Source organism: Elgaria multicarinata, chromosome 18 (assembly GCF_023053635.1).
Source record: "Elgaria multicarinata webbii isolate HBS135686 ecotype San Diego chromosome 18, rElgMul1.1.pri, whole genome shotgun sequence".
In the NCBI taxonomy this organism is placed as follows: Eukaryota; Metazoa; Chordata; class Lepidosauria; order Squamata; family Anguidae; genus Elgaria; species Elgaria multicarinata.
The window spans coordinates 24,436,561-24,450,694 of NC_086188.1; the positions used below are offsets into that span (position 1 = coordinate 24,436,561).

Below are 14,134 nucleotides of genomic sequence, written 5' to 3' on the forward strand. Positions count from 1 at the left end.
GCATTTGCTGCAGAAGGGTTAGTGGCCTAACCATGGCTTAGTGTGTTGTCTGAAAAGGCCCATTGTCTGACACACCTAGAATGAACCAGATCCTACCTTTCTAAAGCAAGACACCTGGGCCCTTAATTGCCCTCTGGCCCGGCATCCTCATTCAAGCTGCGTAGCAAGGCTCCCGCTTCCTCCCCCGCCATCATCCTTTCCAGGCTAACAACGTCAACAGCAGCAGCAGCAGCAACAGGTCCTGGGGGCTACGACCTGATGAGCCTTGACTCAAATGAAAACCCTCCCAGGGGGTGGGGAGAGAGGAGGAAGGCATTCTGCTAAATGTCTTGTACCATGAGATCGAAGTGAAAAATAGACCCCCTCTGCCTGGAAAGTCCTCGGAAAAGAAGCGGCTGGTTTTCAGATGGCCTTGTGAGATGTGCAGCCCCCCTTTTGACCTCCGACAAGAGAGGGATGCTTATAGAAAGGTAAACATGGCTCTCTTATCTCGGCTGTTGGTGCCAAGAAAAGGCTGGGCTATAAAGAGGCTGAAAAAGTGTACAGCAGACAACGGCCTCGAGGACTCGATTTGCTGACGGAATGAACCTTCTCTTCTTCCTCTTGCTGGCCTCTGGTGAGTTGCGGTTATCCAGGCCTGACCGACTTTGGGGTGGATGGAATGAGTGGGGTGCTGGTGGTGGCAAACACAGCAGAGCTGACTTGTAACATACACATGACCATCTGAAGCAGCAGTCCCCAACCTTCTGGGTCCCGTGGGCATATTTGGGAACTTGAGACCATGCAGTGGGCACACCCCCCCCCAATGCCTAAGCAGTGGGTTGCCACTTTGGCCTCTTTACCTGTTGCATCTATGGATCTTAGGATGGGTCTCATTCAGCAAAAACGTGTATATCATGTCTGCTGGATACTGCAACTACTCTTTTAGGAGGGGTTGTCTAATTTTGCAAATTGCTGGTAGTGCAATACAGCCAATGCTTCTCTTAAACATATGTTTTGGCAATGTCCAGTAGTTGCTTCTTTTTAGGAGAAGGTTATTCCACAGATATTTTTTTTTGTTCTGGAACAGTCTTTAATATTCACTGATGCACATGCTCTTTTAAATGATTTACCTGCTTCATGGAAATTAACAAATGGTCAGTGTAAATGGATTCTCTGCACCCTTTTAGGAGCTAAAAGACTGATATTACAACCCTGGAAGGACAAACACTCACCTCCTCTAATGAAAGGGGTTGAGGACCTTACAACGTTTTCAGTATTTGAACAGGTGGCATATAGACGCCGCCTTCACATGGATACTAATTTGGATATTTGTTCCACTTTTGTTAAGCTAATGTATAATTGCTAGAATGTTGTAGGCATTTCATACAAATCCATGAATGTATATTTTTTTAAATGGTGGTTTTTTCCTTTAAAAAAAATGGTGATCCATTCGTGGGTGCCATTGGAATTATCTGCAGGTGCCGCTTTGGGAACCCTGATCTAAATAGCCCACACATGTACACCTCATAAGACCATTAAAGGTGCAGTCCTATGCATGGCCATAAGACCATTAAAGGTGCAGTCCTATGCCTTTTTTCTGTCTAAACATGCCTAGGATTGTGTCTGAAGTCTAGTGCCTAAAACCACCTAACTGGACCAGTGAGGCTGCTGCTTTAGTCTGGCATTTCAAACAATGGGAAAACCTTGGAAGTACAATCAACCCGTGAATGAAGAGGGAGCCCTTAGGATACCACCTGTGTGTCTGGTCAAGCAATGGGTGGGTGTGGGTGGTGAAGTGAGGCGCTTTTGGTGGCTCCCCCACCCCCCGCTGTGGAGCTCTCGCTGATGATTTGTCAAAATCCCAGTCTGGGCATGTTTTGGAAGGTGGTTGAAAGCCCGTCCTGGATAGGCTGGCCACTGGAGTTGGGGTTTGAGCCACCGGAAGTTCCGGCTGCCTTTGTGGCACAGAGGGCCATGTTGCTAGCTTGGCCTGGTGCCCCAGCAGCAGCCATGCCCAGAAAGAGAGCGCTAGCCTCAGTTACCCATGAAGAGAGCGCTAGCCTCAGTTACCCATGCTCTGGAAACCTCCAGATTAGACTCCTGCAGCCTTCCCCAACATGATGCCCTCCAGTTGTTTGGGACTGCAGCTCCCATCATTCCCAGTCAACATGGGCCAGTGGGCCCATGGGCAAGTAATGCATTATTTGCTGGATTGCTTTTGAAGATGGTTCAGAAACTGCCGTGCAGCATAACAGCTGCTGGGTTGCTTGCCAATGCCTTCTTCCAGGCATTTAACAACATATATTGAGTTTTTAATTGACCCAGAATAGATAGATACAAACTGTTTTTATGCTTTTTAATTTTGTATATTTGTTTTTAATGTTCCATGTTTTAATCTTTGTAAACTACCCAGAGAGTTTCAGCTATGGGGTAGTATATAAATGCTAATCATAGAATAGCAGAGTTGGAAGGGGCCTACAAGGCCATCGAGTCCAACCCCCTGCTCAATGCAGGAATCCACCCTAAAGCATCCCTGACAGGTGGTTGTCCAGCTGCTTCTTGAAGGCCTCTAGTGTGGGAGAGCCCACAGCCTCCCTAGGTAACTGATTCCATTGTCATACTGCTCTAACAGTCAGGAAATGTTTCCTGATGTCCAGCTGGAATCTGGCTTCCTTTAACTTGAGCCTGTTATTCCGTAGAGAGGAACCAGTACCTCACGTAATTTGGAAGCTATACTTCTAATTTGGAAGCTATACTTTATAGTATACTATTAAGCTATACTACCCTAAAAATATACTACAATAATAATAATAATAATAATAATAATGATGATGATGATGATGATGATGATGCTTCATCTGCTGCATAGGCTCCCGGTCCACTTTCTGGCTCAATTCAAAGTGCTGATTTTGATCTTTTTAAAGACCTTCCTGGATTAGGACCAGTGTATGGGATCACTAAGACCCTGATCAGGGCCCCTTCTCCCCAGGTTCCCTGCCTGAGATATGGCAAGTGTCCAACAGGGAAAGGCCCTTCTTGGTGGTGGGAAGCACACCTGACGCCTACTCTGATGTCATTTCAATGTCAGGATGGTGTTATTTTTATTTTCAGAGGCCTCAAGAACTTGCTTTGATCTGTTCTATCTTGGCTGCTTTGTTTGTTGTTTTTGTACTACTCCTGGTCATTTTACCTTTATGAAGTACGTTTTTGTATCTTTTGTTTTATCGTGGTTTAAAGCTGTTCTGGGAATTTTATTGAAGGTGCATTCACACAAACAAATGACTCAGACATTTCTAATTTGGTGTTTTTACATTTCTAATCTGGGGCTCAGCAGAAAGAGAGAGAGAGAGAGAGAGAGAGAGAGAGAGAGAGAGAGAGAGAGAGAGAGAGAGAGAGAGAGAGAGTTGACCTTAGCAGGGATGGCTTGGGGCATTCCCCCCGGCCATCTGAATGTCTGTCCCAGGTTGTTGAGTAACACGGCAAAGGATGTGTTGATTTCCCTGTGTTTGGATCATGCACGTGTCTGCATGATCCAGGATCCTGCTGCAAAGTTGCATGTGGATGACAGGTTTGGATTCTCTGTAAAACTGGATCTGAGTTGCCTTGAGTCAAAGTGTGTTGGGCTCCGAATGCCCTTCTGCGCGCCTCCGAGATCTCCTTCTCTTTCACTCTATAGTTTGGTGCCTTCCTTTGTTGCTTATGCAGCTGGGTGCCACAACCCTAGCCCAGTTATTTTGGTATTAGTTACACTTGCGTGCTCGGGGGGCATCTCAGTGCACTGGAACAAATCAGTCTAAGAGCACTTTTACACAAATGATTTATTGCACACTTGTGACTGGTCATTCACGGAAGTTTGTGGTCATTTACAGAATGTTGTCAACCTCTAGGATATCTCCCACACATTCCCTCCTTTATAGGTGCTTTCCAAAAGACTGGAGATAAAATAGTAATAACAGTTAGTGGCACCATATTGGCAATATGAAATGCCGGCATTATGCTATAATTCAGCCACTAGATGGCACTGTTTCATTGAACACACATTGCTGAGGAGGGAAGTTTTCAATTCCAAATCATGTGTTTGCTGTCTAAAGGGGCCTATTGTAAATCAGAAAGACTCCAAAGAAGAAAGTCTTGTAAGGAAGCGGGATTTTTCCTTAATGTAGAGAAGCTCTAAGAGCTGGCAACTGTATCTCTGGCCTTAGCTAGACCTAGCAGGGTGGAGGGGTGACGATCTTGCGATATTTTTATCGCAAGATCTCCCCGTCAGTACACACATGGCACACGATGACCTCAGAGGGAAAGGTGTTGCGCCTGCCATTTTCTTTTTTTCTTAAGGGGACAGCAGCACACGAATGCAAAAGGTAAGTGATTTTTTTTAAAAATAATTACTTTCCTCACTCACCCCACCCCACCCCTGATGGGCGCAGTGCTCCTGAGGAGCGCTGCGCCCCATGCGCGGGTCCCGGCTCCTCCCAATGAATCACGAGGAGAGGGGACAAACCACACGTTCCTCAGCCCGAGACCATGGAAAAACCAGGCCTAAAGGGAAGGGTGAGATCCCGGGGCAAGGGAGGGATCATCCCTCCCTGATCCCGGGATCCCCTGTGCGGACGGACGCACAGGGACGATCCCGGGGACCGCCGCAGGATAAAGCCCCGCCTAGCTATAGCCTCTGTATGAATCACTGGGGGCAGGTGTGTGAGTGAGAGAGAGACTCTGTTCTGTCTCAACACCGAGCATGGCTGCATCATTCCATCACTCTTGCTGAAATGGCTCACTAGAATTTTGTGCTCTTGGAGGAGGCTGCCTGCTGCAACTCTGCCCGCTGTTGTTCCATGGTTACCTCCTTCCAAGCCAGAGGCACATTCAGGCTCAGACAGTAATGTTAGATCAATGTTCTTTTCACCCAAGGACGAGATCCAAACAGCCCTTAAGCACGACTCCACCATTCCAGCGACAGAGGGTTCAAAAGCGCTTTATTGATTAGTAATCAAGGCCTGGTCTCTTCAAAGGGAGCAATCAGACAAAAGACATAGGGAATATGGTACAGTATTAAAGCTTTCAAGGGGCAGGGCCCAGCAGCAGCATTAACCAATCAGAACATAACACTGGGGCATAGCTAATTATGCTAAACAGTCCTGTAAACAATACCTTTGGCCTGACAGTAAGTTACAGAGAGTTAACTTCGACACAGAAGTTAACTCTCTCTCTCTCTCTCTCTCTCTCTCTCTCTCTGGGCTCAGCTAATGCTGCCATGTCCCGGAACCTCTGGCAATTCCGGAAGATGATCAAATGCACCATCCCAGGCAGTGACCCATTGAAGGATTACAACAACTATGGCTGTTACTGTGGCTTTGGGGGCAGTGGGACCCCAGTGGATGACCTGGACAGGTAAGGGTTCGGTAACAGGAGCAACTCCGCAGTCTTCCAAACACCAGGGGGCGATAGAGAATATGTTGCATCAACAGCCACTTGTCTTGTCCATCGCCCAGTTCCTGTTTCCTTCTTCCTTCTCTTCCACTTGTCTGTGCAACAAGTGCCCTGTGCTCTCCTCCAGGATAGAAGCAAGCAACCCTATCTCATGCCTTTGCTGACTCACATTCACACACCCCAGCTTTAGTGGGTGTTTGCAGTTAAAGAGTGTTAGATGGCCTTCTCTAACCATGTGTAGAAAAGTACTAATAAAGCAAATTGATTTGAACCTCTTTTAAACTTGCTCTAAGCCTGTTTTTTTTTAATTGCTTCCAGTACTAAATGCTTTCCCTATATAAGATCTTGGGCTGTTCACCACCTCTCAGCCTAACCTTCAGAAAGAGTCACATGCACTGGCCGGTGCTTCTTGGAGGAGGGGTGTGATAAAGCATCATCAACGAAAATGGGTAGATTCCCCCCCCCCTTTTCAGACTAGAACTTGAGGTGACTCAATGAAGTTGACTGTATTTATTTCATGTCTTATATTTATATCTCACTTTTCTTCCAAGGAGCCCAAGGCCTCCTCCTCTCCATTTTATCTTCATGTGAGGTAGGTTAGGCTGAGACTTCGTGCCAGGTCTGAAGCTACTTCGTGAGCTTCACAGCAGAGTGGAGACTCGAACCCAGGTCTCCCAAGTCCTAGTCCAATGCTCCAACCACTGCACCGCCCTTGCTCTCTGTAAGTTCATGGCTGGCATAAGAACATAAGGAGTGTCCTGCTGGATCAGACCAAGGGTCCATCTGTCCAGCACTCTGTTCACAAAGTGGCCAACCAGCCATCAGCCAGGGACCAACAAGGCAGAACATGGTACAACAGCACCCTCCCACCCATGTTCCCCAGCAACTGGTGCACACAGGTTGTGTGCCACTGGAGGTAGCACACAACCATCAGGGCTGGTTTTGGTTGCCAGATGGTCCGGCTCACTCCTTCCCACACCAGCTAGCCAGGGACTGCCCAGAAGCCCCCAAGTCTGTACACAGGCTTACTGCCTTGAATACTGGAGGTAGCGCACAGCCATCCGGGCTGGTTGTGGGTGCCAGATGCTGGGTCGAAGGAGGGAGGTTGGTGGCCCCTGGGGTGGGCTTGGGGCTTATGGACAGTCCCTGGCTGGCTGGTGTGGGAAGGAGGGAGCGTGCCGGATCAGAGGTCTCGGTCGGGCCGCCCTTGCCTTTCTTCGCTCCAAGCCTGGAGGAGAAGGTGGTGGGCTCTCCCACACCAGAGGCCTTCAAGAGGCAGCTGGACAAGCATCTGCCAGGGATGCTTTAGGGTGGATTCCTGCACTGAGCAGGGGGTTGGACTCCATGGCCTTGGAGGCCCCTTCCAACTCTGCTATTCTATGATTCTATGGCTATGAATGGCTACTAGCCCTGATGGCTATGTGCTACCTCCAGCATCCGAGGCAGTAAGCCTATATATACCAGATGCTGGGGAACATGGGTGGGAGGGTGCTGTTGCACCATGTCCTGCTTGTTGGTCCCTGGCTGATGGCTGCCTGGCCCCTGTGTGAACAGAGTGCTGGACTAGGTGGACCCTCGGTCTGATCCAGCCTCCTCAGGGCTCGTCTGATGTTAAGCCCAGAGAATCGTACTGAACACTTGTTGTTTCTGCTTCTTGAGCAGGTGCTGCGAGACCCACGACAACTGCTACAGTGCAGCCAAGAAGCACCCAAAATGTAAATTAATCCTGGACAACCCTTACACCAAGACCTACTACTACAACTGCTCTGGCACCGAGGTCACCTGCGAAGGTAGAAGCAGGGCTGGTCTTAGGATACGTAGCACCCTGGGCGAGGCAGGCCTTTGGGGGCCCTGCCCTGGTCACCTCTGCAGGGCTGCGCAGAGGGGTTTATGCAGGTGAAACGATGGCACACACACACCCGGCTCTGCTTGCTGCCTCTCTTCAGTTCAGTGCCCTGGGCGACCCCCAAGCTTGCCGGCCCCAGGGTAAATGCATGCCACACCACACACAGCAGGGCCTCTCACTCCGTTGCTCGTGCACATGCACTGCATGTATAAGGTCTGGAATTCAATCCTAGCTGGCATGTCCAGTTGGACCACACGTGGGTAACGTGTAGCCCTCGGAGCCCTTCAGTGTTGCCTGTGTGGGTGCCTGAGCCACATTTTTGTAAGGAGGATGTACCTGTGTGTGAATGGGGCGGGAGGGGGGAGACTGCCACACCCACTCCCAATCCAGCCACACCCACAGGCCTTCTGTCCCCAATCCACCACCCACGGCCACATGCCGTCTTCAAGGACAACTCAGCTTCTTGCGGCGTCTTGCAGCCGTGGCGGGAAAGGGCTCCCTCCCTCTCTGGGCTTAGAGAGCTGCCTCCCAATCTGAGCAGAGGGCAGCGTGCCATGCGGACCGGGGGCCTGTCTCAGCAGGGTGATTCCCTTTGGCTTTGACGGGGTGGGGGCCTCCCACCACCATCAGCAGCACGAGCACTGGGGCAGCGGAGCCAAGCACGGCAGGGTCCAAGAGATGCCCCCCCTCCTCCAGCCCCCTTGCAACGTTGGCAAGGAGAGGATGCCATGGTGGGTGGTCATTCTCGAACCCCCACCCCCCTGCGTGCCTTCCTCCCCTGATTTCCTGAAAGCATTGCTTGAGAAAGCGGAACAAAGTCCTAGACTTAAACTGAAACTGCTCAAAGCAGAAACAAGATCTCAGGTGGCAGAGAAAGGACCCAGGAAGATGGGCAAGCAGCAGCGGTGGGAAGGTGGTGGACAGGAGGCATGCAGTCGCGCTTCCACTCCAGGGCTTTCCTTTTCTGTAATATGCCGGAGCGCTACGGTTTGCAGCAGCGCTCCCTTCCCCAGGGCAAAACCCCTTCTATTAGGGTACCTCTTCAATAAGGGCGTAATCCATCCTGAGGCCCCTGGAAAGGAGCTGTGAGTCACAGTAGCCAACACTGGTCAGGCTGTTTCCTATGTCTCCTTCAGCAATGGACCCTTCCAATGCTAATTAAATGTTTCCTGTTCGCAGGTGCCCCTGCCTCTTGTCTCACTTCCTGTGGATCATGCCTGGGGAATGAGTGACAAATAATTTGTTTGACGTAAACGCTCCTTCCATATGCTTGTTAAATGTGTCCCTCTCTGGGCTTGCTTTGAAAATGGGGGAAGGGGGGATAGAAGATACTATTAATTACTAGTTTGCTCCCATTCTTTTTCCTTTCATTTTTTATAACAAAATAATACTATACAGTTATAAAAATGAAAGGGGAAAATGAGAGGAATCCAGATATTAAAGCTACCCAACCTGTCCCCACATCGGAGCAATTACTGCTGCAATTCTATACCTTGTTACTTTAGAGTAAGTATGCTCCCTTGAACTCAGTGGGACTTCAAAGTAGATGTATGTAGGATTATGCTTTAAGAGAAGCTTTTCCAGAGCCAATAAACAGGCTAGTTATTTATTATTTATCATCATTAGCATTTATAAACTGCCTTTATTTGCTAAAAAGCCATCAAGGAAGGAAAGGAAAGGAACCTCTCGTGCAAGCACTGAGTCATTACTGACTCTTGGAGGGACACCAGCTTTTGCTGACGTTTTCTTGGCAGGCCTTACAGCAGGGTGGTTTGATGTTGCCTTCCCCAGCCCTTATTACCTTTCCCCCAGCTAACTGGGTACTGATTTTACCAACCTCGGGAGGATGGAAGGCTGAGTCGACCCGAGCCGGCTGCCTGAAACCAGCTTCCAGTGGGATCGAACTCAGGCCATGGGGAGAGTTTCAGCTGCAGAAACTGCTGCTTACCGCTCTGTGCCAAATCAGTTAACATAAATCACTAATCTGGCTGCCACACTCAACAGGAAACAATAAAACAATCCAGAGCTGCAAACAGGAAATGTCTAATTAAAAGTACAGGAGCCCTGAAATGACTTCAGTAGCAGTTTGGCCTATCCACAGTGGATAGGATGGTGTCCCAGTTGTTTTATAATGGAAAGAATTGTCAAAAATCAGGGGTGGGGAAAAAAAACAACCATGGGAGGGCAACACAGAAAACACTGGAAAGCAACAATTTGTCTCTCAGATGGCTAGCTACGCCACACAAAAAAAGAAACAAACTAAGTATCGCAATTTGAGAGAAAAGGACCGAATGCTAGATGTATGTTTCATAGACTGCTCTAAGCTTTGAAAGTCTCGAAATATTTCAGGATGGTGTCTTCAGAGTGCTGTTGGGGGAAGTATGGGCAATCCTGATTTTTTTTTTAAAGAGAGTTGTTGGGCCTCAGGGCTTTTCATATACTCTCCTCTTTTTTCTCTCTCTGCAGAAAAGAATGACGAATGCCAGGCATTTGTCTGTAACTGTGACCGCAGCGCTGCCATCTGCTTTGCTGGGGCTCCGTACAACAAAGAGTACAAGAACCTGAATACCAGCAAATGCTGCCAGTGAATCCTGTGTCGGCCCAGTGCAAAGGCCTTTGCACACTCTCACGTAGCATGGTGGTTATTCCTGGGTCATGTGCTGGGCTCAAACAGTGTCTTGCTGTGGTTATTGCTATTCACTGAATTAAGGGAGGGGGTGATTGAGGAAATTCTTTCTGTGCTTTTATGGACATTTCTTGCAAACTGCCTTGGGAGGGCAATGCCCCCTCAAAGGCAGGTTAGACATTATTTTAGTGAATAAACAATCTCTACCTATAAAGCTGAAAGTATGTGTGGGATGTATGTCCAGAAATGTTTACCCACTTCCAGATGAGTTAGAAACTTGAAATGTGGCATGCTGATAGGTCTGGTTGTACAATGTACCAAAAAAAATATATCTAAAAGCACAGCATTTGGAGTTTTAAGTATTTTTTTAAAAAGAATTTAATAATAATAAAAAACCTCCAAGCATGCCTTGGGTGGGAGGCCAGACTTACTGGCCTTTGTGAGTGCAGTCAAGCCAATTCCACATAAAAGGAAACAACCCACATAAATGGGCTGTGTCCATTTGTGGTGCCTCCTCCCGTCCTCTGCATGGTTTTAAAATTGTAAGTAGATACAACGGTGTGACTTTGAGGGGCCAAACATGCTCAGAGGCACTCCATCCTGTTTTCTCGGAATCTGGGAGAAGCAAGCACACAGCCTTCATCCTTAAGAGGGAAGGAGGGAGGGAGGAAGGGAAGGCACTCTGCACATGCCCAGAAACAGAATGATGGGGGGGGAGTACCTGGCCCAGTCCCAGCCCTTCGGTACAGGCTCCTGATGGAGCACTTGATGGGTGAGAAGCGCAGGCCGAGGCAGGTCCCAACAGGATTGGCCAGAGCTGGGCGCATCCACTGACAGCCGCACCCCTCCCCTCCCTGGCGATGCCACTCCTTGACACTCTGTTGAGAAGCAGCATCAGTAAGAGGATGTCAGAGAGGACACTCCAGGGCTGCTGGAAGGTGAAGTAGTGTACCTGCGTTAGCAAACCAGGTAACTACCCTATTTCTTCGATTCTAAGATGCACTTTTCCCCCCATATAAACATCTCTAAAAATGGGGTGCGTCTTAGAATCGCTGGTGTGTCTTAGGGTTGTTTTTTTCTGTTGGTGGTACTGAAATTAGTGTGCGTCTTACAATCGATGGCATCTTACAATCAAAGAAATACAGTATCTCTCAATCCTGACTCAGCTCCCACTTTCCAGACCTCTCACTAACTGTCTTAGTTCTCCTTCTACATGGCTTTCTCCAACTGCCACTCGCCCCGCCCACCGTACCATTCCAGCCTCAACTATCAGTCACTCCTCCATTCACCCTTCTGTTTCAATGGGATAGTCAGGCTTTTACATAAACTCACAAACTTGTAATTCCTGCATCTGTCTTGGAATGTTGCAGTTTAGTTATAATGGGGGGAAACGCAGCATAAAAAAATCTCATCAAGTTAAAATGCCTTGGGAAATAAAAATAATTAAAAAATCACTTGGCGCTGGAAAGCCATTCATGCAGTCACTAGGCCAGCCTGCCTGGGGAAAAGACATCCCTAAGCAGGGTGCCAGAACTAAGAAGGCCTGCTCTCCAGTTGTCTCCCATCACACAGATGGTGTTTAAAGATTAATATGTTATTCAGGGAGGTAGGCATGTGCCTATAACTCCCAGCATGCCTTAGGTGGGAGGGAAGATTTTTCGGGCTTTGGCAGCTATCATTTGGAAGTGGCTCACCATCCTAGGCCTTAAGAGAGTATGAGCTAACCGTCAGTCTGGCCGGCTCCGCCATGGCCTACCTACGGGGTGGGTGGGGTTTTGGCAGGGACTGGCTTGGCCAGACTTGCCGGCACTTCAGTACGGCCTCCTGTTGGAGCACTTGGTGGGTGAGAAGCAGGGCTTCAACCGGGCTGACCTCAGAGGCTTCCTGGCACCTGCCAAGAGCCCTGAGCAGAAGATGGCTGAGCAGGCCACGGAGAGCAGCCCTGGCCTGTGTCAGGGGTGTGTGTGTGAGAGAGAGAGAGAGAGAGAGAAAAAGAAACGAATTTAATCTGTTTTAAAAGTTACCTCACAGGCCTAGGACCAGCCTACCTTGCAGGGGTGTCGTGAGGGTGAGAGAGGGGGGAAATAGAATGAATTTAATTTGTTTAAAGGTCAACTCACAGGCCAAGCACCGGCCTTAGGGGGGCCGAGCAATGCCGGGGATATCAGCTAGTCATAAATAAATGAAGTCGAGGAGCAGTGGAATAGATCTTTTACAGAAAGAAGGGAGAAAAGCCTTCCTGAGTCATAAAACCCAGCATCAAAGCTTCCCTCCGCTCCTCTTCTTTCCCTTCACCATCTTGCCACGAATGTGAGGCTTTCCTGTTGACCCCTGCGAAAGAATGACAGGTCTCCGGGGGGGGGGGGGAAGGGGGGATGATGGGATCTGGGTTCCATCTCTGAACAACAGCAGACAGCGCCTCATCTTGGTCCTTCCTTTTCACCCGGGATGCAAGGGAGGGGCATCCTCTAAGCTTTGGGTAAGGCTGGACCATGCGTGTGTGTGTGTGTGTGTGTTTTGGGGTGGGTGGGAGAGGCTGCTGCTCAAGCTCCCCTCATCCACGGGTTACGCATGATGGGAGCTCTTCTCGTGGGGTGTGGGTGGGTGTCTTATTTTGTTTCCATTTTTGCCTGCCTGCCTCTGCGCCGTGGAAATCGAAGGCGCCTGGCCGCAGGGACGCCGTTTCCCTTGCTGGGGTGTCTGGCCGGGGGGAAGCACCAGGGGCGGAATTCTTGCACCTCTTAACAGCACTGCTGCAAGCCTCCTTGCAAGGAGCGAGCTGGGGAATGCTGGCTGGCGGATGATGGGAGTTGTAGTCACAAGGAGGGCACCTGGGAAGGCTGGCCAAGCGCTCGGCTAGCCGATTGTCCTCCTTACCCGGTCTTAAAATCACCCCAGTTCTCGCATCTCCCCCCACCCCCGCAGCCTCTCAGCCCCGGCACCTCTCTTTTCAGGCCTGCAAAGCAGCGCAACCGGCTACGATCCCCCGCCGTGGGGAGGCAGGGAGGGCAGGGAGCGCCCCCTCGCCCTCCGCGTCACAATGCGGCCAGCCCGACGGGGTGGGCGCCGCCGCCCCTGCTGCTGCTGGCGGCGGCGCCGGGGGCAGCGCAGATGCAGGGCAGGCGGCGCCGGGCACCAGCCGAGCCAGGGCCAGCGGGGGAAGGTAAGCCACGCCCACGGCCCCGGGAAGTCTGGGCAAGCCCCGCCCCTTCGGCCGCGCAAGGCCCCTTCGCCCACTTGCCTGGCGAGAGCGCGGGAGGGGGCAGCTCTCAAGCGACGCCCCCCGGGTGGGTAGGTGGCCGGGCTGGGTGGGCTTCCTCCTGCTCCGCTCAAGCCCCACGCCTTGGTAAGGAGCCTGTAAAGCCACAGATTTGCCATCTCTGCCCCAAGCTGGCGCCCTCCAGATGTGCAGGACTGCAACTCCTATCATTCTCAGTCAGCCTGGACGGCACCAGCTGGGGGGAGAATGTGCAGAGTGCCTAACCGCTCGCCCTCCTCTGGATCCCAGGTGTGTGGGTGGGTGTCTGACTTTGAAAATCCGGCCCCTTGAGCGGGACAGGCGGTGGCGACAGTTCCTGGAGGAGACACACCCACACACCCACCCCTGGTCATCCGCAGAGCCAGCCCACGTTTCCTTTGCCCCTGTATCCCCCACCCACCCAGGGCAGAGGGGGGCACCTTTAGGGTACAACATCCCAACTCTTTATTTCTGTTATTTATCCCAAAATGTATACCCCCCTTTCTCCTCAAATGCACACTCCAGGCAGCCAGCTTTCATCACTGAAAAATGAAACTACCTGGTACAATTAGCTGAAATAACAGTAAAAGTAGCAAAAAGCAAAACAACAGAAACGTTAAACAGTGTCTTACATGTGTCCTTAAGGTGTATGGACCTGATGCGTGCCTTTGGGAGGTCATTCCATCATCTGAGTGAAATCCCTGAGGCCCAGGCTGGTTAGGTCTTTAAAAGGCCAACAGCAGCTCCTTGAGCCTGGAGACAGAATATCAGCAGAGCTGGTATTAAAACCCGCAAACTATGACCCATACTGCTGACCTCAGGCCACCATCAGGCCACAGCACTGGACCACTGACATTAATCTTCAAGTGCAGCCCGCATGGAGTGTATTATAGTAATCCAACCAGGAGGTGACTAGGGCCGTGAATGACCATGATTGGGAAAGGATGCAGGTGCAAGTTGGTTAAAGGCCTTCGCCTGGGTCTCCAGGAGTGCCCCCAAACAGCAAATCTGT

General features: G+C 50.3%; 1 protein-coding gene across 1 annotated transcript; it reads left to right on the forward strand.

The window, feature by feature from the left end:
* The first annotated feature begins 322 nt into the window (after positions 1–322).
* On the forward strand, positions 323–10,131 carry PLA2G1B (phospholipase A2 group IB). Its single transcript, XM_063143801.1, has 4 exons — positions 323–616; positions 5,226–5,373; positions 7,075–7,202; positions 9,725–10,131. The coding sequence occupies exons 1-4, from the start codon at positions 583–585 to the stop codon at positions 9,844–9,846; spliced, it is 432 nt and encodes a 143-aa protein (XP_062999871.1). The 5' UTR covers positions 323–582; the 3' UTR covers positions 9,847–10,131.
* The last annotated feature ends 4,003 nt before the right edge of the window (positions 10,132–14,134 follow it).

Excerpts from the sequence above, each read along its gene's own strand:
- PLA2G1B (XM_063143801.1), top strand. The coding sequence starts at position 583 with ATGAACCTTCTCTTCTTCCTCTTGCTGGCCTCTG. Across the intron at positions 5,374-7,074 it reads CCAGTGGATGACCTGGACAG|GTGCTGCGAGACCCACGACA; the intron begins GTAAGGGTTCGG and ends CTTCTTGAGCAG. Across the intron at positions 7,203-9,724 it reads CACCGAGGTCACCTGCGAAG|AAAAGAATGACGAATGCCAG; the intron begins GTAGAAGCAGGG and ends CTCTCTCTGCAG.